Here is a 24,009-nt window from a genome sequence, read left to right as displayed (position 1 = left end):
CATCTCTAATCGTTTCTCGATTTTATATCTGCAGCAACATTACAAATAATGAACTTCACAAGCGTAATTTCTACTCAGCTTTCTCTATAACTAATGTCAATAACACGCCAGCAATACCAAGCAGGATTAATTGCAATTTAAAAGAAAACAATACTATTAAATTGTCATATTTTTTGAGACAGAACTATTATATTCACTTACCATTACTTCTTCGTGACAGAGAAGCAGGACAAACAATATATTATTTTACGTTTAACGTTATGACTCTCCTTCTATATTAACAAATCTCCGATAATTCCATCTCCATTTCTTTTATAAAATGTCTTTTCTTTTCAAATTAAACCTTAATCTTTGTCACAGGACTTTCTTTTTAGTGTTCTCGTAATTATTACACTGTCTTACATCACTATTCACCACTGCTATCTGCCAACTAACGGCTACACTCAGCCCTCCAACCTTCCTCTCTTAGTCACAACTTTTTTCCAACACAAGGTGCCACCAACATGTCTCTCATCGTTCAGTCAGCGCGAATCACGCATTTCATGAAAGAAAACAGAGAATATTCTCCGCATTAAAATCTGGTCTTGTGGGGAGTGAGGAAAATCATAGCTTCTTAGCACGCGGAGTGGCCACGCGGTCTGAGGCGCCATGGACGGACTGCGCTGCCCCTCCCGCCAGAGGTTCGAGTCCTCCCTCGGGCATGGGTGTGGGTATTGTTGTTAGCATCAGTTAGTTGAAGTAGTGTGTAAGTCTAGGGACCGATGACCTCAGCAGTTTGGTCCCTTAGGAATTCACACACATTTGGACATTACTGGTCCCTCACACCATCACTAAAATTCCCCGTCGTGACAACCCTTATTAGAGTCGGCACGGAATACTGTGGCCAGTAGTACATGGGCGGCAGGGCACGTGTGGAGAGAGCGGTAGTGGTGGAGGCTGCAGGCAGGTGCTGTAGGGGAAATGGCGAGCGCTGGAGGTAAGTGCCATTCTAAACTGAAGCCTACACTCATATTTCTTTTTTTAATATTAAGTGGGACCCCTCCACGCTTAAACTTGCCTGATGACCATTCAGAAAGATCTGTCACCTCTGTTTTCGTTAGTATTCAGGAAGAACTCCCCCGAAAATGCAGCGATTTATTTTCGCCTGGCTTGTTAACTGTTCTTAACTTTCAGAGAATTGTCAGGAGTGGTGAATTTTGAGTAAAACCTACTTTTCTCTTGTTGCCATGTTAAAATTTGCTTCTTTTGGCAAAACACAGCGGAGTTTACACAGTATCACCTCACTAATATGTTATGCAGACACAACTGCAAGAGAATTCTGAAACATTGGTTCATTAGGTTTATTAAGTGAGGAACTAAGGCATATCCTCGGTATAAAGTAAACGTGTAATGTATTTACTTATGGTGTTCCAAAACCCATAGAATTTCTCATTTCACCAGCTATCGGTGGCCCTTAAAAATTACATACTTTCCCCAAAGAATTATGTAGTTAGTGGAATAACACAGTAGATAATGAAGTTTCATATAATACCCAAACGGAAAAATACTCTCATCTTTGCGTGCCATCATTTGCCAAAATTTCATTTTGATATCTCAAACTATTTATGAAATATAAGGAATGTTGTGGCTATTTCACTCTGGCCTTATCGCTGAAGTGGCGCGATCGCAAATGAGTGCGCTACATCAGATCAGTTTTATCGAGATTAGTAACAGATAGAAACCTCCACCCAAGTCTAAAGAAAAATTCAATATGTTAGCTAAATTCCATATGCAGCAACATGTTACGTAATATGCATCCCTATTTTTCATTGTAAACTTTTTCGAATTTCTCGCAGTGTCTTACTTCTTCGTAAATATCACAATAACTATGGCCGTTAGCGAAATGATGGGCACATCATAATGAACCTGACATATAAAGTTACAAGTAAAGCATTTTTTTTTACCCGATAGTTTCTGCAAAGTCGTTTAAGAAAGAATGCAGGCGATGCGCCTTGAATCTGTCATCGCCGACCGCCTGAAAGTTGACAGACAGTGTAGGCCTCCCCGTCCGAACAAACGGGTGAACTGGCCCAGCGCTTTGGAAGGAAATTAGTCACTGCGAATCGGCCACCGTATACTGCGACGACTCTACCCTAACGTTATAACGAGTGCAAGCGCTGGCCGGCCGTCGGTGGCCGAGCGGTTCTAGGCGCTACAGTCTGGAACCGCGCGACCGCTACGGTCGCAGGTTCGAATCCTGCCTCGGGCATGGGTGTGTGTGATGTCCTTAGGTTAGTTAGGTTTTAGTTCTAAGTTCTAGGGGACTGATGGCCTGAGATGTCCCATAGTGCTCAGAGCCATTTGAACCACTTTTTTGCAAGCCCTGAATTTGAAATGACCCTTCGCGCACGTTGTCTATCGGAACAGTGTACACAAGTGTCATTCTCTGCCGTCTGGGTTGGCCGAGCGGTTCTAGGTGCTACAGTCGGGAACTGCGTGACCGCTACGGTCGCAGGTTCGAATACTGCCTCGGGCATGGGTGTGTGTGATGTCCTTAGGTTAGTTAGTTTTAAGTAGTTCTAAGTTCTAGGGGACTGATGACCTCAGAAGTTAAGTCCCGTAGTGCTCAGAGCCATTTGAACCATTTTGTCATTCTCTTGTCCATGACTGGAGGCACAGCACTGAGAATGCAGGTTTACTTTTCCCTCACGACATACGACATATGTGGCTGTACGTAGCGATTTTCTGTGATTACAAGACTATTAAAAAAAAGTTTCCTATTAAAAAAAACATAAATAGTGCAGGTCATGAGCGCAGTGCAAAATATATTTTGGGCTATTTATATTTACTAGGACAATGAGAAAATACATACATTAGTTGAAATTAGTAATTGATCAGAATGCTCAATAAGAGTTAAGTTCTCAAACTGTACGTAAACATGTAACGATTGTTGATACAGTTCCCAGTGTTGCATTGTACCTACAAGACTATCTTGTCAGCATGCAAAAGCTTAAAAAAGACCAGAATGTGAGCACAAGTGGGTCCCTATACTTTCACATGAAATAACTGTTGCGTAAGGTGCGTCTGTGTTTTCTGCAAGCGAGCAGGGTGTCGTTGCGTCCTTTTCTGTTATGATGGTGTAGTAACTTTACGGAGGTGGACTAACTGCTTTGCGATAAAGGTGCGCCATGAAGGACTCTACTTATATCTCATACAGAAAGTATTTATTACTGAACACTATGTTACGAATGTCCTGAAAACAAAGTTTAGGAGGGATAAAGGGCTGATTGGAGCTCTAACTTGTAATGTATCATATTAGTATATTTTTTCTTTCTCCTTCGTTCTTATATATATATATATATATATATATATATATATATATATATATATATATATATATATATATAATTCTGTACCAGCGATACTATTGGGTCACAAACAAAACAAGTAGAGATATGCTCTTCAATTTTTAATTTCGTTATATTCATCTGTTTGTCTATATGAATGGTAGTAGGTGGACGTATGGCGATTTCCGCCGAGATAATATTGTTAAAAAATGAGTATTCCAATTGTACATTAAAAGGTGTTATTGAAAGTTATTGAGATAGCTAAGTTTATTCGTACATTCATCATTCCGCGACGCGCCGAGAATCTTGCATCAAGAAGATCGAAGTAGACAAGAACAATTTGCGTGAGCAGAAGAGGGGCGAACCGGAACCAGTATTGTCATACCATGCTCTATGCACAATGGTGGTAACAAGAGAAAGAAGTACGTAAATTTAAATGCTGAATATATGTATGGAATATTGAGGGTCCGTTGATATTAATGCCAGTTCACTCGGGATTTGTGTACCTTCCAATTTTTTCCAATTATTCTTCCAAAATTTCTTTCTTTAATTATTTAAGTAGCAATTATTAAACAGTTTCCATTATACACTACATTTTATTACCCGCGTAACTACTCAATGGCGACCGTTCAAAGGACAGCGCCGAGCGGAATATGAACAGACCTTTCAATAGTTGAGATAAAAATTTTTTGAGATAAATGATCCATTTTATGGTTACAAGAAACTAATTAGGCCTTTTTTGCATTTGTTAGATGTCCGTGTGATTGGAACCATTAATAACTTGAAGCAACAAATTAAAATTAAATACTGTCTACAAACGAGACGCGCCGGGAATGCGGATTTCAGCCGTTCAGGTGAAAAGCTGCTACGATGTATGCTTGTAAGGCCGCGCTTGGCACCGTCTCACTCGCAGTAAATAATCTCCTTTCCTTCCAATTAATATCATTTACTGAAAGTGTAATTATATAGGAAAGACGAAACTTTGTGTAAAGCCAACAATACAGTGCAAAATAATTCATTCAAATTCTGTAACACTGTATCAGAGAATATCAGGTTCCTTAATGAATGCACATGTAAATCTGCTTTAATTGAAGAGTTCCGATACAAACAAAATCTTTCTTTTTCTTTTCATAATTTTATTAAACACTGTTCACAATGGAGTCAAAGGAAATGGCCCTTGTTGAAAACTCATTACAAGGTGCAATATGCCAAGACGTCGGAAATCCGGGCTTGGTAACAGTTGAAGGTAACGCGCCAACTCGTGAACTAGTCTATGGCTACCAAAACAACGAGGTTGACGTCCCACTATTAAAAAATGATGACACTGGTAATATAACTAATCATGAGGTCACTTTTATGATGATCGATGAAACAATTTCTCAGTTCTCACCAGGAAACATTTTTTTTTTTTTTTTTTTTCAAATAGTGAAACTGAAGCGCCGACAGCGAAAATTCCTTTGCTTATTTGCTCACGATGTCGCGACACAAGAACAGGAAACAGTTCATAAAGGCAATGTAAATACTGGCGAGACACAAAATTTGACAAAACTCATGCAACAAATAACACAATAGTTTACACAGCAGTTCACAAGACATCAGGAAAATATAGGGCAATAGCTTACACAGCAAAATCAAGCATTCAACGATTTCAAAAATAGTATTAGTTAACAGTTCAGTGAGGTGAGCATAATTATACGCACTGAGTTATCTGACGAACTATCCGGGAAGTTGACAGAGCTCGGTAAGCCCACATCTCGTGGCTGTGCGGTAGCGTTCTAGCTTCCCACGCCCGGGTTCCCGGGTTCGATTCCCGGCGGGGTCAGGGATTTTCTCTGCCTCGTGATGGCTGGGTGTTGTGTGCTGTCCTTAGGTTAGTTAGGTTTAAGTAGTTCTAAGTTCTAGGGGACTTATGACCACAGCAGTTGAGTCCCATAGTGCTCAGAGCCATTTGAACCATTTTTGAGCTCGGTAAACAACTAAAACAAGAAATAATTACCGACGTGTCCCACAATATAAATACGTTAACGGAAAAGGTACTATCAGTAAATTGTAAACGGGAACAACTTGCAGGTGAGTTGCAAAACCTCAGTGAAGCATATTTTCAAATTCAGGCGACGCAATCCCAAGTGGATTCGTCGGTAAAAAATGTGACGAACGCAGTCAGTGAGCTGCAAGACGTATGCAAAAACCCACCTACAGAAATACACAAGTTGAGTCTAAGAGTAGATCAGTTAAGTCTAGAGTCAGAATTGGCCAAAAAGCATAGATAATTTATGTGCAGATGTAAAGGATATAACTGGAAAATCTGAAGCTGGAATGCTGGATAAGGGCAGCACCCTTGCTGAAAAGGTAGTATCAGAGTGCAAGATTTATGTAGATACTGGAGAAGAAGCTCTAAAGGAGAAAGAAAGTCAACTCCTAGCTAAAATAGACTCGGGTTTAAAGGAAGCAGAGGAAAGGTTACGATGCAGTGTTGCCAAAACTACTGACATTCCAAATCAACATATGACAGGCAACAAACCCATGCTTTTAGAGAAGTTGGATACCTTCACTGGTTATCCACAATACGGGGCTAGCCCGTCGTAGGAAAATAGCGAAGGCTGCACAATGCAACAACACACGCCTGCAGTTGCACCTGTCGAGCAAGCGCAGTTACATGCACTACCCCACAAGCGAACATAAACACGCTGTCACTGACAGCGTGGCGTGCTTGTCAACATTACTTGCACATGAGGGATTACTTAGGCATCGAAAATTCCCGATATTTACTTCTGAAGGGAAGAGAACACACCCTGTGGTCTTTATCAGAGCGTCTCGAAACGTTTTACCTCGTACCTAGACCGAAGCCCAGAAAATTAGATTTGTTGTTGAATATAAACAGGGTGACGTTCTGCTGTGGGCTACAGACATGCCGGAACGTTGCCACTATTGTGAACAGTTTGAGGGAGCATTTTTGGATAAGTATTGGTCTGAAGCCGTTCAAGAAAGGCTCAGACGTGAAGTATTCAACCCAGCTCCGTTCAATAGCAAGTATGGAAGCTTAAGGGACTATTTTGAAAAATATTTGAATAAAACCAGATACTGGACGAACCAGGTATCTCAAGTAGACGTGCTGAAAATTTTAAAAAGCCGTCTTCCTGCCCACATTAGAGAAAAACTCATTACCATCCCGGAACACATCCCGAATACTTTCTATCTGTACTGGACTCAATAGATTTAATATACGAAGAGAGACCAGTAAAACCCAAGCTTGTTAATACGCCGATTGCGACACAAGGATTTACGGACCAACAAATAAACAACGGATTCTTAGTACAACACAGATGACAAACTTACCCCACACAGACCTGCGGTAATGGTAACGGTAATCAAAACGGCAATGGAGAAAGCCGTAAATAAGGGTGGATATAAAAGAAATGGGCAAAGATTTAGCAAAAACGATTACAACGGGCGAGGAGCGTATGGCCGGCCTGTATAATATGTACAGGCACAGGCACAAGCTACCGGCAATAATCAGGCGATCGTTTGGCAAAAGCAAAACGGTAACAGACAACCGAATAACCCACAGACAGCGGAATTTGGCCAGCAGCAAAGTAACACACATATGCCGAATAACACGCAGAGGCAAAGATAATTTCAGTCGAGAGCCTATCAGGACACTAGTTGGCGTAATCAAACACCAACGGTCCACGTAGCGGAAGATACTCCTAACCCAGAGACCGATGCAACCGCGACGCCGGAAAACTTGAACCGGTCACGGTAGACCCCCATTCTGTGGCCTTGGGGGAGAGTGGAGGCACGAGCTTGATCAACTCTTGGCTTTATCAGATACGATCAAGGTTGGTATACCCACTAAGCTGTATATAAGAATAATAATATTAGATTTAGTATGCTGGAAAGTCACACTCCAGATTTTATGTGTTAGTTGTTAAGGAAAACATTTGTTTATGTTTTTTTCTTGTATGTCATATGTGTAAATGATAAGGTAAGTGGATGGAACAAGGAAGAAAAATTGTTCAAATGGCTCTGAGCACTATAGGACTTAACTTCTGAGGTCATCAGTCCCCTAGAACTTAGAACTACTTAAACCTAACTAACATAAGGACATCACACACATCCATGCCCGAAGCAGGATTCGAACCTGCGTCCGTAGCGGTCGTGCGGTTCCAAACTGTAGCTCCTAGAACCGCTCGGCCACCGCGGCCAGAAACAAGGAAGAATGTTGCTTTTATGTGTTTAGATACGATGATACTTCAAACACAACGCTTCGCCTTGCGCTTAGCCCAGTCGTAAATGAATAAACGAACTGGAGAAACGCACGGTAGCACGCTATGCACTACACAACTCGCCGCGACGTTAGTGGTAGCCGGCCGCTGTGAACGAGCGGTTCTAGGCCCTTCCGTCCGGAACCTCGTTGCTGCTACTGTTGCAGGTTCGAATCCTGCCTCGGACATGGATGTGTGTGATGTCCTTAGGTTAGTCAGGTTCAAGTAGTGCTAAGTCTATGGGACTGATGACCTCAGATGTTAAGTCCCATAGTGCTTAGAGCCATTTCAACCATTTTCGTAAGTGGTAAGAGAGCGACGCAGCGAATGCACATTGGGGAGAAAGCCAGTCAACCAGCCGCAAATGCGTGCGCGCCAGACACACAGCTGAAAGTGTTGGGGCACCTAAAACAAACAAATCCTAGGGGCTACAGCCTGCACCAACATTCTTAAAGCCTATTACATGAAAAGGGAAATAGAAAATTAATGGAGAGTCTATACTACAACTACGACTATCTACACAATACTTACAAACAGAGATAAGCTGAGGTATTATATACACGGAAAGGGATCCTAAACTACGAAATATTTACTAAAGTTGCGCTACCATGTACATTATATCTATATAGTAATAAATTTAACTAACTGAGGAACCAGAAAACTCTTGCTGCAGGTAAACAAGCGAGTGCAATATAAGTGGCAATCTGAATAAGAGGTCGCACCACCCTCATAATACACTTTATCTTTCAGATATACAATGTAAGTAGAGACGCACACATGACATTAAATGAGTTTGTGGTACCACGACTGCACACTGAAGTAAATGATTCCATGGTTGAATATATGGAAGAGGTATTAGTGACCATCGAGCCACTGTTTTAAGTTGGTATTAAGTTCCTTTTTCTTCCAGGGACCGGTGCATCGACACGTCCTGAAGTGAAGAAAGCTAAATGCTTCTCGAGTTTTAGGTAGCATATCAACATAAGAAAGGACCACACCGTAAGTAAATATAATTGTAAGTTTATATGTGTGAATGCGATGATGTGAAAATCGTGTGGAAGAATACAGTTGCAGTACGTTCCATATCACGATGCTGAACTAAGGTGGAGCACTACCAAATACTCAAGGGGTCGAAACCTACCTACTGTGAGTGTCGACCACTCGTGAAAGTCTCCAACATCTGATTTGCGTTGAAATTTTTATACACGTTTCCTACTTACATAAACACAATTTTACACTCATTGTACATAAGATATAGTATTAATGATACAACTCTCTATACTTCAGCATATGAAATGGTTAACCTTTATACAATGAACATAACAAGTAAATATTGAGGTGCACTTTAAATACTGAATAAGTATTCTATACGATTGGTATCGTCACGTTTGAGTTATGTTTACAAACAACAAACTATTTTGTTCTGGGGATCACAATTATGTCTGGTAACGCGACGTAACTGATCGCATAAATGCCCTTCCGTGAAATTTCCTCAACCCTGTAGTGTGTAGATCCTTCCTGGAGAATGCTAGAGAGGCGAGGCCACGCGTAGTTATTGAAACAGCGTGTAGAATCTGTTGTAGCGACTATGTTTACTTCTTTAATTCTTTGAAATTGATAAATATGCTCCGACAAGAAGTCACTGCAAAATTGAAATGAAATGTATGTCAATTTATGCCATAAAGGAAAAAAGAATCTATTATTGTATGAATGTTATGTAAAGAATGTAAAACCAAGCGAGAGCAAAAAGTGTACTCATATAATTGGAATTGAACAATGTAACGAAATTTTAATTTAACAAAATGTACCAAACAAAATAACAATCAGACTGTAATATACTGTATAAATTTAAAAACTGAATAAACCACGTAATAATGTAGATAGAGAGGTACAAATTGACACACATGCTTGGAATGACATGGGGTTTTATTAGAACCAAAAAATACAAAAGTTCAAAAAATGTCCGACAGATGGCGCTTCAATAATTAGCAAAACACAGTAAGACAAAGCAAAGATGATGTTCTTGACAGGAAATTCCTCAACAATAGCTGTAGTCGAGGAATAATGTTGTGAACAGCACTGTAAAGCATGTCCGGAGTTATGGTCAGGCATTGGCGTCGGATGTTGTCTTTCAGCATCACTAGAGATGTCGGTCGATCACGATACACTTGCGACTTCAGGTAACCCCAAAGCCAATAATGGCACGGACTGAGGTCTGGGGACCTGGGAGGCCAAGCATGACGAAAGTGGCGGCTGAGCACACGATCATCACCAAACGACGCGCGCAACAGATCTTTCACGCGTCTAGCAATATGGGGTAGAGCACCATCCTGCATAAATATCGTACGTTCCAGAAGGTGTTTATCAGCCAGGCTGGGGATGATGCGATTCTGTAACATATCGGCGTACCTCTCACCTGTCACGGTAGCAGTTACAAAACCAGAATAACGCATTTCCTCGAAGAAAAAAAGGCCCGATAACGGTAGATGTGGTAAATCCAACCCATACCGTGACTTTCTCGTCGTACAATGGAGTTTCCACGACAGTTCTAGGATTTTCGGTAGCCCAAATTCTGCAGTTGTGGGCGTTGACAGACCCTCGCAGCGTGAAATGAGCTTCGTCGGTCCACAACACGTTTCTCAACCAATCGTCATCTTCCGCCATCTTTTGAAACGCCCACACCGCAAATGCCCTCCGCTTCACTAAATCGCCAGGTAACAGTTCATGATGCCGATGGATGTTGTACGGATAGCATCGGAGGGTACCCCTAAGTGCCAAACAAGCGTATGGAATGCCGGTGCGACGTGCGACTGCACGAGCGCTGACTTCCCCGTGCATAGACGAACCCACTATAGTCTCCATTTCTTCCTGAACTGTCTCAGCGGCACTACGCCTTGTGCTCGGTCGGCCACTATGGGGTCTATCATCTAAACAACCCGTGGCTTCGAACTTCGAAATCATTCTCGCCACAGCTGCATTTGTCAACGGACCTTTACCCGTTCGAATCCCCTTCCTATGGCGATAGGATCGTAACGCTGAACTAGCACATTCCCCATTCTGATAATACAGCTTCACTAAATGCGCCTTTTCAGGTAACGTCAACATGCTGCGACTGCAGGCGCACAGGATTCTCTTTCTCATTACGGCTCCTTTTATACACGATTGTCATGCGCAGTCACTGACGTTTTGCTGTTCAGCGCCATCTGTCGGACATTTTGTGAACTTTGCTTTTTTTTATTCTAATAAAACCCCATGTCATTCCAAGCATGTGTGTCAATTTTTACCTCTCTATCTACATTATTCCGTGGTTTATTAAGTTTTCAAATTTATACTGACTTTTTGATCACCCGGTATATATAAGCAAAGTGAAAGCGAGTAGGGACGGTAACGGCCGTCGAGCTGCGCGCGCATGCTTCGCAAGCTAAACACTGGGCAGATACTAACTAGCAATAATGGCACTATGCGGTTACGGCAAGCACTTTGTTATGAAGGAAAATTTATGCATGTATGTATGCCTATATAAATTGGTAACCATATGGGATAACTCCAATGGCCGAAAAATAAAGGCTATGCCCACAGTGTCCAGAGTTATCAACCCATAAAAAGAGAAATAAGCTCAGACACTGTGCACCTCCGTATGACGTCAGTGCACAGTGGGGGCAATTGTAATGCATCATGTTAGTATTATTTTTTTCTTTTCTTTTCTCCCTCGTTGTTTTCTTTTTATACATATAAGATATATACATATATAAAATGAGTTATTTTGCACCAGCGATACTCGTGGGTCACAAACAAAACAAGTAGAGATATACTCTTCAGTGTTTTAATTTCTTTATATTCATCTGTGTGTCTCTATAAGTGGTAACGGGTGGACGTATGGCGATTTCCGCCGAGTTAATATTGTTAAAAAAATGTGTATTCCAATTGTACATTAAAAGGTGTTATTGAAAGTTATCGAGGTAGCAAAGTTTATTCATATATTCACGACGACCATACGCGTCTGTTCATCATTCCGTGACGCGCCGACAATCCTGCATCAAGAGGATCAAAGCAGACAAGAATAATTTGCGTGAGCAGAAAAGGGCGATCCCGAACCAGTATTATCATACCAAGCTCTATGCACAAAGGCGGTAACAAGAAAAAGAATACTTACATTTAAATGCTGAATATATATGTTGAATATTGAGGGTCTGTTGATACTAATGTCAGTTATAGTTCACTCAGAATATGTGTACCTTCCAATTTTTTTCAATTATTCTTCCAAAATTTCTTTTTTTAATTATTTAAGCAGCAATTATTAATCAATTTCCAATATATATTACATTTTTTCCCACTGTCACTATTCAAACTTCAGTATAATTTTATTGTCTTGTAATACTCTGGAAACTCCATTACACGCTAGGCAAGAACTAGTGATATTTTTTTTGCATGTAAAGCAAATTCTCATTGTTAACACAGAGTAAGGTATTTTACAGATAAAGGACTGAACAAGTCTATACAAGGAAGATTCAAATTAAGTACAGACAGATATATGAAGAATCAACTATACAAGGATCCTAAAAATGAAACAGAAAAGACTGCACCTTACCAAATTTGTGAAAAAGCTTAATTATCAATGTTTTCTTCATTCAGTCAATTTTTTCACTTAGAGATGGATTACAAATTTATTTAATATTCGGCGTGAATGATTACTATTTTTTAATAATCTTATTAAATTTCTTTTGTTTGCTCAAGCAACACAATATAGTTCATTTATTGTTGTCCAACTGATATCAGTTTTCTTCTTTCACTTACTGATATTCAAGTGGCTACAGAAAATTAGAAATGTTTATTGTATGGAAATTGTAAGCAGTTTACGAAACCCAAATAAATCATATGAACGTAACATTTTTCAACAACTCCACTTCAGTGAGAGGTATTGAAAGATGCAAAAAAGTAGGCTAAATTCTCGTATGAGCTTGCTGATACCACTTTCACTTCCAGTACCTTCAATGGCACTGTTTTAGTTTTGGAATGCCTGATAGCACGTTTTCTAGAGAAGTATGAGGGTGGTTTCATGAGACGTCAATTTTCATGAAAGAATATAGCATTTCTGTTGCGCCTTCGTGGTTGGTAAGCTAAATTATTCCAAGGATCTTATAAGGAATTTCAACAATTTACAGTTTACAGTTCATTGTCGACACCTGTCTGAATTGGTCAGGATGTCGACTGCGGCTGAAAATGGATAAAACCAAGTTTAGTAGTTTTATTAAACCTTTTCATTTGAAGGGTTGGACTGCCGCACAGATCATGACAGAATTGGATAAAGTTCATGCGGACTCTGCACTGTCATTGCAGATCATTTCCTTTTGGATTAATGAATTTAATTATGGTCAGACAAACACCAAAGACGAAGCTTGCTCCGGCCATTCAACTGAGGTCACCACAAAGGAACCCACTGGCAAAATCCATGAAATGGTAATTCAGGACCGCCGAATAAAAATTCATGAGATTACTGAGACTGTAGGTATCTCAACTGAGCGAATATATAATATCCTGCACGGAGATTGGCTATGAAGAAGCTGTGTGCGAGATAGGTGCGGCAATTGCTCACACTCGACCAAAAGTGTATCCCACACACCATTTCAACACAATGTCTGTCGACGTTTAATCGCAATTTGCAAGACTTTTTGCACCGAACTGTGGCTGCTGATGAAACCTGGATCCATCATGGGAGCATGGTGTATTTTTAATATTTTGGAACGCGAATGGCTACTTCTAGGTAGCCATAAGAAAATTCAGTTGCGACCATGTTAAAAATACCGACTTTTAAATTCTTCTTGTTATATCCTAGCCAGTAATGCCACCCGAGCCCGCTGCCAAAAGGTTGGCAGCATCAAAGTCCGGACACCGTCCGCATAAGCAGCGCCAGCGAGACAGGAAATCGCCGCAAGTCTGCGCGCGCCACCGCTGGCTTCTGGCTTCTTAAGCGCTGGAGTCGCGAGCGCTAGGACAGTTCTGTATTCGCCGCTCAGTTGTATACTCGCCACCGAATTGTGTACTTCCTAGTCAGTTGTGTGTTCATCGCAGCAGAGTTGTTGTTTGTCGTCAGCCGACGCTGACCTAGCCGCTCCGACTCGAACTAGACGGATCTCTGTAGACACGGAGTTCACTACTGTGTTTCTGTATCTTCGTTAATAAAGATAAGTACCGACTTTTATTTAATCAGAGTGTTTGGGTTTTCATCTTTCTGTTCACTGTTCCAGCGGACCGGTCGGCCCGCTATTAAAAGTGTGGCGGTGACTTCGTAAGCCGTTTCTACAGCGAATTGTTTGTCGCTACGAACGCCGCCACAAAACTGGCGACGAGGACTTCCGAACTCGTGTGCAGGGCTGGTTCAACTTGTTTCTGGTTATACTAATTATAGCGATAAAATTTTGGGGGCTGGTTTCATTTGTGTTCACTATGTCTGCCGACTTACAACAGTTGATCTTGTTACAGAGTCAGCAAATACAAAGTCTGGTGGAAGCAATCGCCAAACAAGCGGCTAATCCTCCAACACAAAAGGAACAAGCACAGGCAGCACCACCTTTCCGTGCTTTTGATGCATCAAGAGAAGAATGGCGAGAATATTTCGCGCAGTTGCAGGCGCACATGACAGTCTACAAAATCACGGGTACTGAGCGGCAGCTTTATTTAATTTCCACTGCAGGCGTGGAAGTCTATCGACTTCTTTGTAAGTTGTTCCCGGAATCCAAGCCAGAAGCTTTAGACTATGACGTTGTCGTTAACAAGCTTGCTGAGTATTTCGAGTCGCGAGTTCATGTGGCAGCAGCCAGATTCAAGTTCTTCAGATTAAAGAAACTGCCACATCAATCTAATAAACAGTGGTTAACAGATTTACGGGGCCTACCCCGTCAGTGCCGATTTAATTGTGTGTGTGGAGCTTCCTACAGTGATGTCATGTTACGAGACGCTATTACTCAAAACATTGCAGATTCTCGTATTCGTGGTGCTATCTTAAAGTTGCCTGACCCGTCATTAGAGACTGTGATGAACATCATTGAAGCCCAAGATATTTTTGACTATGCTGAGTGTGAGTTAGATCAGCCATGTATTTCTCAAATTGCCTGTGCTAAGCAAGTTATGTCACGCCCGCGGCCCCACCGGCAGAGTCAGACTGTAAACACTAGCCGGCCGCGCCATGTTAAACACATTCGTCAGCCGCGTGTGCAAAATGATAGAGTTAAGTCTTGCCCCAAGTGTGTTCTTGCTCATCCTCGTGAACGTTGCCCGTTAAGAAACGCGGTTTGTCACTTTTGTCAAAGGAAAGGACACATCCAGACTGTTTGTTTGCGTAAACGCAAGAACAATTCTAGTGCTGCCCAGCCCATGGATATTCATGCTCTTCAAAGCCAGCCCGCCCAGAAGGTCGCGTTTAAAGACTCTTCCACGGTTCGTGTGGGTAATAAACTTGTTCGCAATAAGCCACCCACCCAGCCCTCTGCTATGCGACCCAAGCGTAATTCAAACGCTGTAAAAAGTAATGTACAGACTGCAAGTGAAGCGGGAGTTGTTGTTCCACCCACCCAACCCACGAGTTGTAAACAGCGAACACGCGCTAAACGCGCTGATTTTGTGTCTTCCGCCTCCACTACACCGATCCAGAGACAGTGTAATAAACTATTTGTGAAGCTACGCATCCAGGATAAGACCTTCAATTTTCAATTAGACACTGGTGCGTCTGTGACTCTCACAAATAGTGCTACGTATGCGGCTATCGGCCGCCCTAAACTTCCAGCGGCAAAACATTCTTTGGCTACTTATAGTGGAGAACAAATTCCTGTGTTAGGTGTATGTAGCGTGCCAGCCACATTCCGTGGCAATACAAAAACAGTTTCATTCACAGTGCTCCGCGCTACAGACAGTGTAAACATTTTCGGATTAGACTGTTTTGACTTGTTTGGCCTGTCTATCCAAGACAATGTGTTGCAAATTAATTCTGTTGTTGTTCCTCAAGACCGCATAACCGATATGTGTAAACAATACAGTGACATATTTAAAGATGAACTAGGTTGTGCTGCGAACTTTGCCGCTCATATTACGTTAAAAGATAATGCTCAGCCTCGATTTTTTCGTCCTCGTCCAGTGCCTCACGCCCTCCGGGCACCTGTAGCAGATGAACTTCGTCGTTGGCAAAACAACGGTGTTATTCAACCCGTTTCAGCGAGCCAGTGGGCTTCTCCCTTAGTTATTATAAAGAAACCGTCTGGCAAGTTACGTTTGTGTGCTGATTTTAAGTCGACAGTTAATCCTCAGACTGTCATTGATTCTTTTCGTTTGCGTAGACCGGACGAGCTGATGGATAAGTTAGGGGAAGCTCGTTTCTTTTCCAAAATTGATCTCCGTGAAGCATATTTGCAATTGCCCCTCGACGAGCAATCACAACAGTATTTTGTCATAAACACGTCGTTGGGGTTGTTCCGTTTTCTGCGTTTGCCTTTTGGTTGTGCGTCAGCTCCAGCTGTTTTTCAGCGTTTTTTGTCACAACTTCTGGCTAATGTGCCATCGTGTTGCAACTATTTAGACGATATTGTTGTGTCCGGTCGGACGCCTGCTGAACATTTCCGTAATTTGGAGTGTTTGTTTACAGTGTTGTCTCAGGCAGGCCTACGTTGCAACATCGATAAATGTTCATTTTTCCTTACGGAGATGGAGTATCTGGGACATGTTATTAATGCTCAAGGCATTCATCCCTCCCAGTCACATTTAGCAGCTATTCGTGATTTGCCCGCCCCTCGCAATCTGCATGAATTGCAAGCAGTTCTTGGCAAATTGACGTATTATATTAGGTTTATACCTAATGCATCACAGATTGCTGCACCGTTGCATCGTCTCCGCCGTAAGAATGTTCCGTTTGTGTGGTCAGCTGATTGCCAATCAGCCTTTCAGCAGCTTAAGGAGGCTTTATTGAATGATCGTTGTCTGGTCCATTACGACCCTAACAAGCCTCTGGTGTTAGCTTGTGATGCCTCTTCTTTCGGCCTCGGTGCTGTGTTGTCTCACCGAGTCGGTAACACCGAACGTCCTATTGCGTTCGCATCTAAATTGCTAAACAAAGCTCAGTGTAATTATAGCCAATTGGACAAGGAAGCGTTGGCTATTGTGTTCGGTGTCACAAAATTCCATCACTACCTCTATGGTAGACCATTCTATTTAGTAACAGATCACAAGCCCCTGACGTCACTGTTTCATCCGTCTAAACCAGTTCCTCAGCGGACAGCTCAGAGACCACAGCGTTGGGCTCTTTTGTTATCACAATACCAGTATGAGATACTGTATCGCCCTACAGCTCAGCATGCAAACGCTGACGCGCTTTCTAGATTGCCGATTGCTGCGGATGATGTCTTCGATTCCTCTGACGACTCTTGCCATCAGATTGACGCCGATGAGCATCAATCCCTCCGGGATTTTCCGATTGATTATCGTCAGGTGGCACGTGAGACAGCTACGGATCCTCATCTGAGTTTACTATTACGTTTTGTTCAACGTGGTTGGCCGTCCAAGGCAAAGGACATATCGGATCCTGTGGTTCGTCGCTATTATCCGCAACGTCATCTGTTGTCTGTTTCGCACGGAGTTTTGCTGTTACGCACCGAGAATGACCAGCTTCGTGTAGTGGTTCCCCAAGTGCTCCAATCCAAGGTCCTCGCCTTGTTGCATCAAGGTCATTGGGGAGTGGTCCGCACCAAGCAGCTTGCCCGCCGTCATTGTACATGGATCGGCATTGATAAGCAGATTACGCAGATATCTACAGATTGTTCGACGTGTGCCGAACACCAAGCTGCTCCGCCTCAACGCTATTTTGAGTGGGCACGCCCTGGCGGTCCCTGGCAGCGAGTACATATTGATTTCGCTGGTCCATATTGGCATTCTCGTTGGCTCATCGTGATAGATGCATTTAGTAATTTTCCGTTTGTTGTGCCCATACAGTCTACAACGTCTGCACAAACTATACAGGCGTTGACTTCAATTTTTTGTATTGAGGGTCTTCCAGAAGTTTTAGTGTCTGACAATGGTCCACAATTTACCTCTGCTGAATTTGAAAGTTTTTGTTCTGCCAATGGCATTCGCCATGTTCTTACTCCGCCGTTCCACCCTCAATCGAATGGTGCAGCGGAACGTTTTGTACGCACATTCAAGGATCATATGGACTGCCTTCGTGCTACGCACTCTCGTCAGCAGGCCCTCATCACGTTCCTGTCGTCGTACCGGACCACGCCACGCGACGGCCCTTCGCCTGCGGAGCTTCTCCACGGCCGTCGTCATCGCACCCTACTACGGTTGTTGCACCCCCCGGATCGACCCGCCGCTTCTGAGCATCGCACGCGTTTTCAGCGCAACGACGCCGTTTTTTTCAGAGTTTATCACGGTCGCCGTCGTTGGGAACGTGGTACCGTGATAAGTGTCCAGGGTCGCGGTTTTTATACTGTTCAAGGTGCTACTGGGGTGCACAGGAGGCATCAGAACCAGTTGCGCCGCGCTGGCCGCCCGGATTCTGCCGCTCGTTCTTTGTCCACAGATTTGGTCCGCGGCGGGTTCCAGCCGCGCCTTCCGACTTCGCTGCCGCCCCCAGGGCAGCAGCAGCAGCCGTCCCCGCTACCCCGCCGACAGCCCGTCCCGTTGATGCCTCCCGCGCAGCTTCATCCGGGAGCGCCCCAGGTGGTCGCTCCGGCGCCTGCGGCCCCTCTTCAGTCGCCACCGCCTTCGGAGCTGATGGACGTCGACCTCTCAGCCGGGCCGCCTTCCCAAGCGGTGGCTGTGCAGCCTGTCCTGCAGCCGCTTTCCTTGGGCACCCCCAAGGAGTCTGACACCGCAGCGCCTTGTCCGGCGCCCACTCAGCAGCCGTCGACGCAGCGTCAGGAGACGCTGCCTCTCTTCGTGGGTCCCGACGCCCCGTCGCGTCCAGTACCAGAAGCTGCGCCCGTGGTCACAGGCGTGCACCCTGACCTCGGTTTTCAGTCGGTGTTTCCCGAGGCCCCGCGCAGCCAATGCTGGGGTGCGGACCGGGGACTGCCACCGACAACAGTCTCCGCCCCGGTCTCTTCTGCTACGCCTGCGGCCAGACCCCTCCCCCGCCGTCGACGCTCGCCACGTCATTACTCAACGACGGTGCGGCGATTTGGGGGGGAGGAGTGTTATATCCTAGCCAGTAATGCCACCCGAGCCCGCTGCCAAAAGGTTGGCAGCATCAAAGTCCGGACACCGTCCGCATAAGCAGCGCCAGCGAGACAGGAAATCGCCGCAAGTCTGCGCGCGCCACCGCTGGCTTCTGGCTTCTTAAGCGCTGGAGTCGCGAGCGCTAGGACAGTTCTGTATTCGCCGCTCAGTTGTATACTCGCCACCGAATTGTGTACTTCCTAGTCAGTTGTGTGTTCATCGCAGCAGAGTTGTTGTTTGTCGTCAGCCGACGCTGACCTAGCCGCTCCGACTCGAACTAGACGGATCTCTGTAGACACGGAGTTCACTACTGTGTTTCTGTATCTTCGTTAATAAAGATAAGTACCGACTTTTATTTAATCAGAGTGTTTGGGTTTTCATCTTTCTGTTCACTGTTCCAGCGGACCGGTCGGCCCGCTATTAAAAGTGTGGCGGTGACTTCGTAAGCCGTTTCTACAGCGAATTGTTTGTCGCTACGAACGCCGCCACAAAACTGGCGACGAGGACTTCCGAACTCGTGTGCAGGGCTGGTTCAACTTGTTTCTGGTTATACTAATTATAGCGATAAAATTTTGGGGGCTGGTTTCATTTGTGTTCACTATGTCTGCCGACTTACAACAGTTGATCTTGTTACAGAGTCAGCAAATACAAAGTCTGGTGGAAGCAATCGCCAAACAAGCGGCTAATCCTCCAACACAAAAGGAACAAGCACAGGCAGCACCACCTTTCCGTGCTTTTGATGCATCAAGAGAAGAATGGCGAGAATATTTCGCGCAGTTGCAGGCGCACATGACAGTCTACAAAATCACGGGTACTGAGCGGCAGCTTTATTTAATTTCCACTGCAGGCGTGGAAGTCTATCGACTTCTTTGTAAGTTGTTCCCGGAATCCAAGCCAGAAGCTTTAGACTATGACGTTGTCGTTAACAAGCTTGCTGAGTATTTCGAGTCGCGAGTTCATGTGGCAGCAGCCAGATTCAAGTTCTTCAGATTAAAGAAACTGCCACATCAATCTAATAAACAGTGGTTAACAGATTTACGGGGCCTCACCCGTCAGTGCCGATTTAATTGTGTGTGTGGAGCTTCAAAACATTGCAGATTCTCGTATTCGTGGTGCTATCTTAAAGTTGCCTGACCCGTCATTAGAGACTGTGATGAACATCATTGAAGCCCAAGATATTTTTGACTATGCTGAGTGTGAGTTAGATCAGCCATGTATTTCTCAAATTGCCTGTGCTAAGCAAGTTATGTCACGCCCGCGGCCCCACCGGCAGAGTCAGACTGTAAACACTAGCCGGCCGCGTCATGTTAAACACATTCGTCAGCCGCGTGTGCAAAATGATAGAGTTAAGTCTTGCCCTAAGTGTGTTCTTGCTCATCCTCGTGAACGTTGCCCGTTAAGAAACGCGGTTTGTCACTTTTGTCAAAGGAAAGGACACATCCAGACTGTTTGTTTGCGTAAACGCAAGAACAATTCTAGTGCTGCCCAGCCCATGGATATTCATGTTCTTCAAAGCCAGCCCGCCCAGAAGGTCGCGTTTAAAGACTCTTCCACGGTTCGTGTGGGTAATAAACTTGTTCGCAATAAGCCACCCACCCAGCCCTCTGCTATGCGACCCAAGCGTAATTCAAACGCTGTAAAAAGTAATGTACAGACTGCAAGTGAAGCGGGAGTTGTTGTTCCACCCACCCAACCCACGAGTTGTAAACAGCGAACACGCGCTAAACGCGCTGATTTTGTGTCTTCCGCCTCCACTACACCGATCCAGAGACAGTGTAATAAACTATTTGTGAAGCTACGCATCCAGGATAAGACCTTCAATTTTCAATTAGACACTGGTGCGTCTGTGACTCTCATAAATAGTGCTACGTATGCGGCTATCGGCCGCCCTAAACTTCCAGCGGCAAAACATTCTTTGGCTACTTATAGTGGAGAACAAATTCCTGTGTTAGGTGTATGTAGCGTGCCAGCCACATTCCGTGGCAATACAAAAACAGTTTCATTCACAGTGCTCCGCGCTACAGACAGTGTAAACATTTTCGGATTAGACTGTTTTGACTTGTTTGGCCTGTCTATCCAAGACAATGTGTTGCAAATTAATTCTGTTGTTGTTCCTCAAGACCGCATAACCGATATGTGTAAACAATACAGTGACATATTTAAAGATGAACTAGGTTGTGCTGCGAACTTTGCCGCTCATATTACGTTAAAAGATAATGCTCAGCCTCGATTTTTTCGTCCTCGTCCAGTGCCTCACGCCCTCCGGGCACCTGTAGCAGATGAACTTCGTCGTTGGCAAAACAACGGTGTTATTCAACCCGTTTCAGCGAGCCAGTGGGCTTCTCCCTTAGTTATTATAAAGAAACCGTCTGGCAAGTTACGTTTGTGTGCTGATTTTAAGTCGACAGTTAATCCTCAGACTGTCATTGATTCTTTTCGTTTGCGTAGACCGGACGAGCTGATGGATAAGTTAGGGGAAGCTCGTTTCTTTTCCAAAATTGATCTCCGTGAAGCATATTTGCAATTGCCCCTCGACGAGCAATCACAACAGTATTTTGTCATAAACACGTCGTTGGGGTTGTTCCGTTTTCTGCGTTTGCCTTTTGGTTGTGCGTCAGCTCCAGCTGTTTTTCAGCGTTTTTTGTCACAACTTCTGGCTAATGTGCCATCGTGTTGCAACTATTTAGACGATATTGTTGTGTCCGGTCGGACGCCTGCTGAACATTTCCGTAATTTGGAGTGTTTGTTTACAGTGTTGTCTCAGGCAGGCCTACGTTGCAACATCGATAAATGTTCATTTTTCCTTACGGAGATGGAGTATCTGGGACATGTTATTAATGCTCAAGGCATTCATCCCTCCCAGTCACATTTAGCAGCTATTCGTGATTTGCCCGCCCCTCGCAATCTGCATGAATTGCAAGCAGTTCTTGGCAAATTGACGTATTATATTAGGTTTATACCTAATGCATCACAGATTGCTGCACCGTTGCATCGTCTCCGCCGTAAGAATGTTCCGTTTGTGTGGTCAGCTGATTGCCAATCAGCCTTTCAGCAGCTTAAGGAGGCTTTATTGAATGATCGTTGTCTGGTCCATTACGACCCTAACAAGCCTCTGGTGTTAGCTTGTGATGCCTCTTCTTTCGGCCTCGGTGCTGTGTTGTCTCACCGAGTCGGTAACACCGAACGTCCCATTGCGTTCGCATCTAAATTGCTAAACAAAGCTCAGTGTAATTATAGCCAATTGGACAAGGAAGCGTTGGCTATTGTGTTCGGTGTCACAAAATTCCATCACTACCTCTATGGTAGACCATTCTATTTAGTAACAGATCACAAGCCCCTGACGTCACTGTTTCATCCGTCTAAACCAGTTCCTCAGCGGACAGCTCAGAGACTACAACGTTGGGCTCTTTTGTTATCACAATACCAGTATGAGATACTGTATCGCCCTACAGCTCAGCATGCAAACGCTGACGCGCTTTCTAGATTGCCGATTGCTGCGGATGATGTCTTCGATTCCTCTGACGACTCTTGCCATCAGATTGACGCCGATGAGCATCAATCCCTCCGGGATTTTCCGATTGATTATCGTCAGGTGGCACGTGAGACAGCTACGGATCCTCATCTGAGTTTACTATTACGTTTTGTTCAACGTGGTTGGCCGTCCGAGGCAAAGGACATATCGGATCCTGTGGTTCGTCGCTATTATCCGCAACGTCATCTGTTGTCTGTTTCGCACGGAGTTTTGCTGTTACGCACCGAGAATGACCAGCTTCGTGTAGTGGTTCCCCAAGTGCTCCAATCCAAGGTCCTCGCCTTGTTGCATCAAGGTCATTGGGGAGTGGTCCGCACCAAGCAGCTTGCCCGCCGTCATTGTACATGGATCGGCATTGATAAGCAGATTACGCAGATATCTACAGATTGTTCGACGTGTGCCGAACACCAAGCTGCTCCGCCTCAACGCTATTTTGAGTGGGCACGCCCTGGCGGTCCCTGGCAGCGAGTACATATTGATTTCGCTGGTCCATATTGGCATTCTCGTTGGCTCATCGTGATAGATGCATTTAGTAATTTTCCGTTTGTTGTGCCCATACAGTCTACAACGACTGCACAAACTATACAGGCGTTGACTTCAATTTTTTGTATTGAGGGTCTTCCAGAAGTTTTAGTGTCTGACAATGGTCCACAATTTACCTCTGCTGAATTTGAAAGTTTTTGTTCTGCCAATGGCATTCGCCATGTTCTTACTCCGCCGTTCCACCCTCAATCGAATGGTGCAGCGGAACGTTTTGTACGCACATTCAAGGATCATATGGACTGCCTTCGTGCTACGCACTCTCGTCAGCAGGCCCTCATCACGTTCCTGTCGTCGTACCGGACCACGCCACGCGACGGCCCTTCGCCTGCGGAGCTTCTCCACGGCCGTCGTCATCGCACCCTACTACGGTTGTTGCACCCCCCGGATCGACCCGCCGCTTCTGAGCATCGCACGCGTTTTCAGCGCAACGACGCCGTTTTTTTCAGAGTTTATCACGGTCGCCGTCGTTGGGAACGTGGTACCGTGATAAGTGTCCAGGGTCGCGGTTTTTATACTGTTCAAGGTGCTACTGGGGTGCACAGGAGGCATCAGAACCAGTTGCGCCGCGCTGGCCGCCCGGATTCTGCCGCTCGTTCTTTGTCCACAGATTTGGTCCGCGGCGGGTTCCAGCCGCGCCTTCCGACTTCGCTGCCACCCCCAGGGCAGCAGCAGCAGCCGTCCCCGCTACCCCGCCGACAGCCCGTCCCGTTGATGCCTCCCGCGCAGCTTCATCCGGGAGCGCCCCAGGTGGTCACTCCGGCGCCTGCGGTCCCTCTTCAGTCGCCACCGCCTTCGGAGCTGATGGACGTCGACCCCTCAGCCGGGCCGCCTTCCCAAGCGGTGGCTGTGCAGCCTGTCCTGCAGCCGCTTTCCTTGGGCACCCCCAAGGAGTCTGACACCGCAGCGCCTTGTCCGGCGCCCACTCAGCAGCCGTCGACGCAGCGTCAGGAGACGCTGCCTCTCTTCGTGGGTCCCGACGCCCCGTCGCGTCCAGTACCAGAAGCTGCGCCCGTGGTCACAGGCGTGCACCCTGACCTCGGTTTTCAGTCGGTGTTTCCCGAGGCCCCGCGCAGCCAATGCTGGGGTGCGGACCGGGGACTGCCACCGACAACAGTCTCCGCCCCGGTCTCTTCTGCTACGCCTG

The 24,009-nt window shown here is 44.9% G+C and overlaps 1 protein-coding gene across 1 annotated transcript in view; it reads left to right on the top strand.

The window, feature by feature from the left end:
• LOC124613414 (pistil-specific extensin-like protein) overlaps positions 1–24,009 on the top strand; it is a 67,896-nt gene that overhangs the window by 5,516 nt on the left and 38,371 nt on the right. Inside the window, exons 2-3 of the mRNA XM_047142117.1 lie at positions 18,153–18,566; positions 23,473–23,872. Coding sequence (XP_046998073.1) covers positions 18,153–18,566; positions 23,473–23,872 — 814 coding nt within the window. The remainder of the gene's footprint in view (positions 1–18,152; positions 18,567–23,472; positions 23,873–24,009) is intronic.

Source organism: Schistocerca americana, chromosome 4 (assembly GCF_021461395.2).
Source record: "Schistocerca americana isolate TAMUIC-IGC-003095 chromosome 4, iqSchAmer2.1, whole genome shotgun sequence".
Taxonomy (NCBI): Eukaryota; Metazoa; Arthropoda; class Insecta; order Orthoptera; family Acrididae; genus Schistocerca; species Schistocerca americana.
The sequence above is the reverse complement of the archived record's forward strand: the minus strand, read 5'-3'. Positions and strand labels throughout refer to the sequence as shown.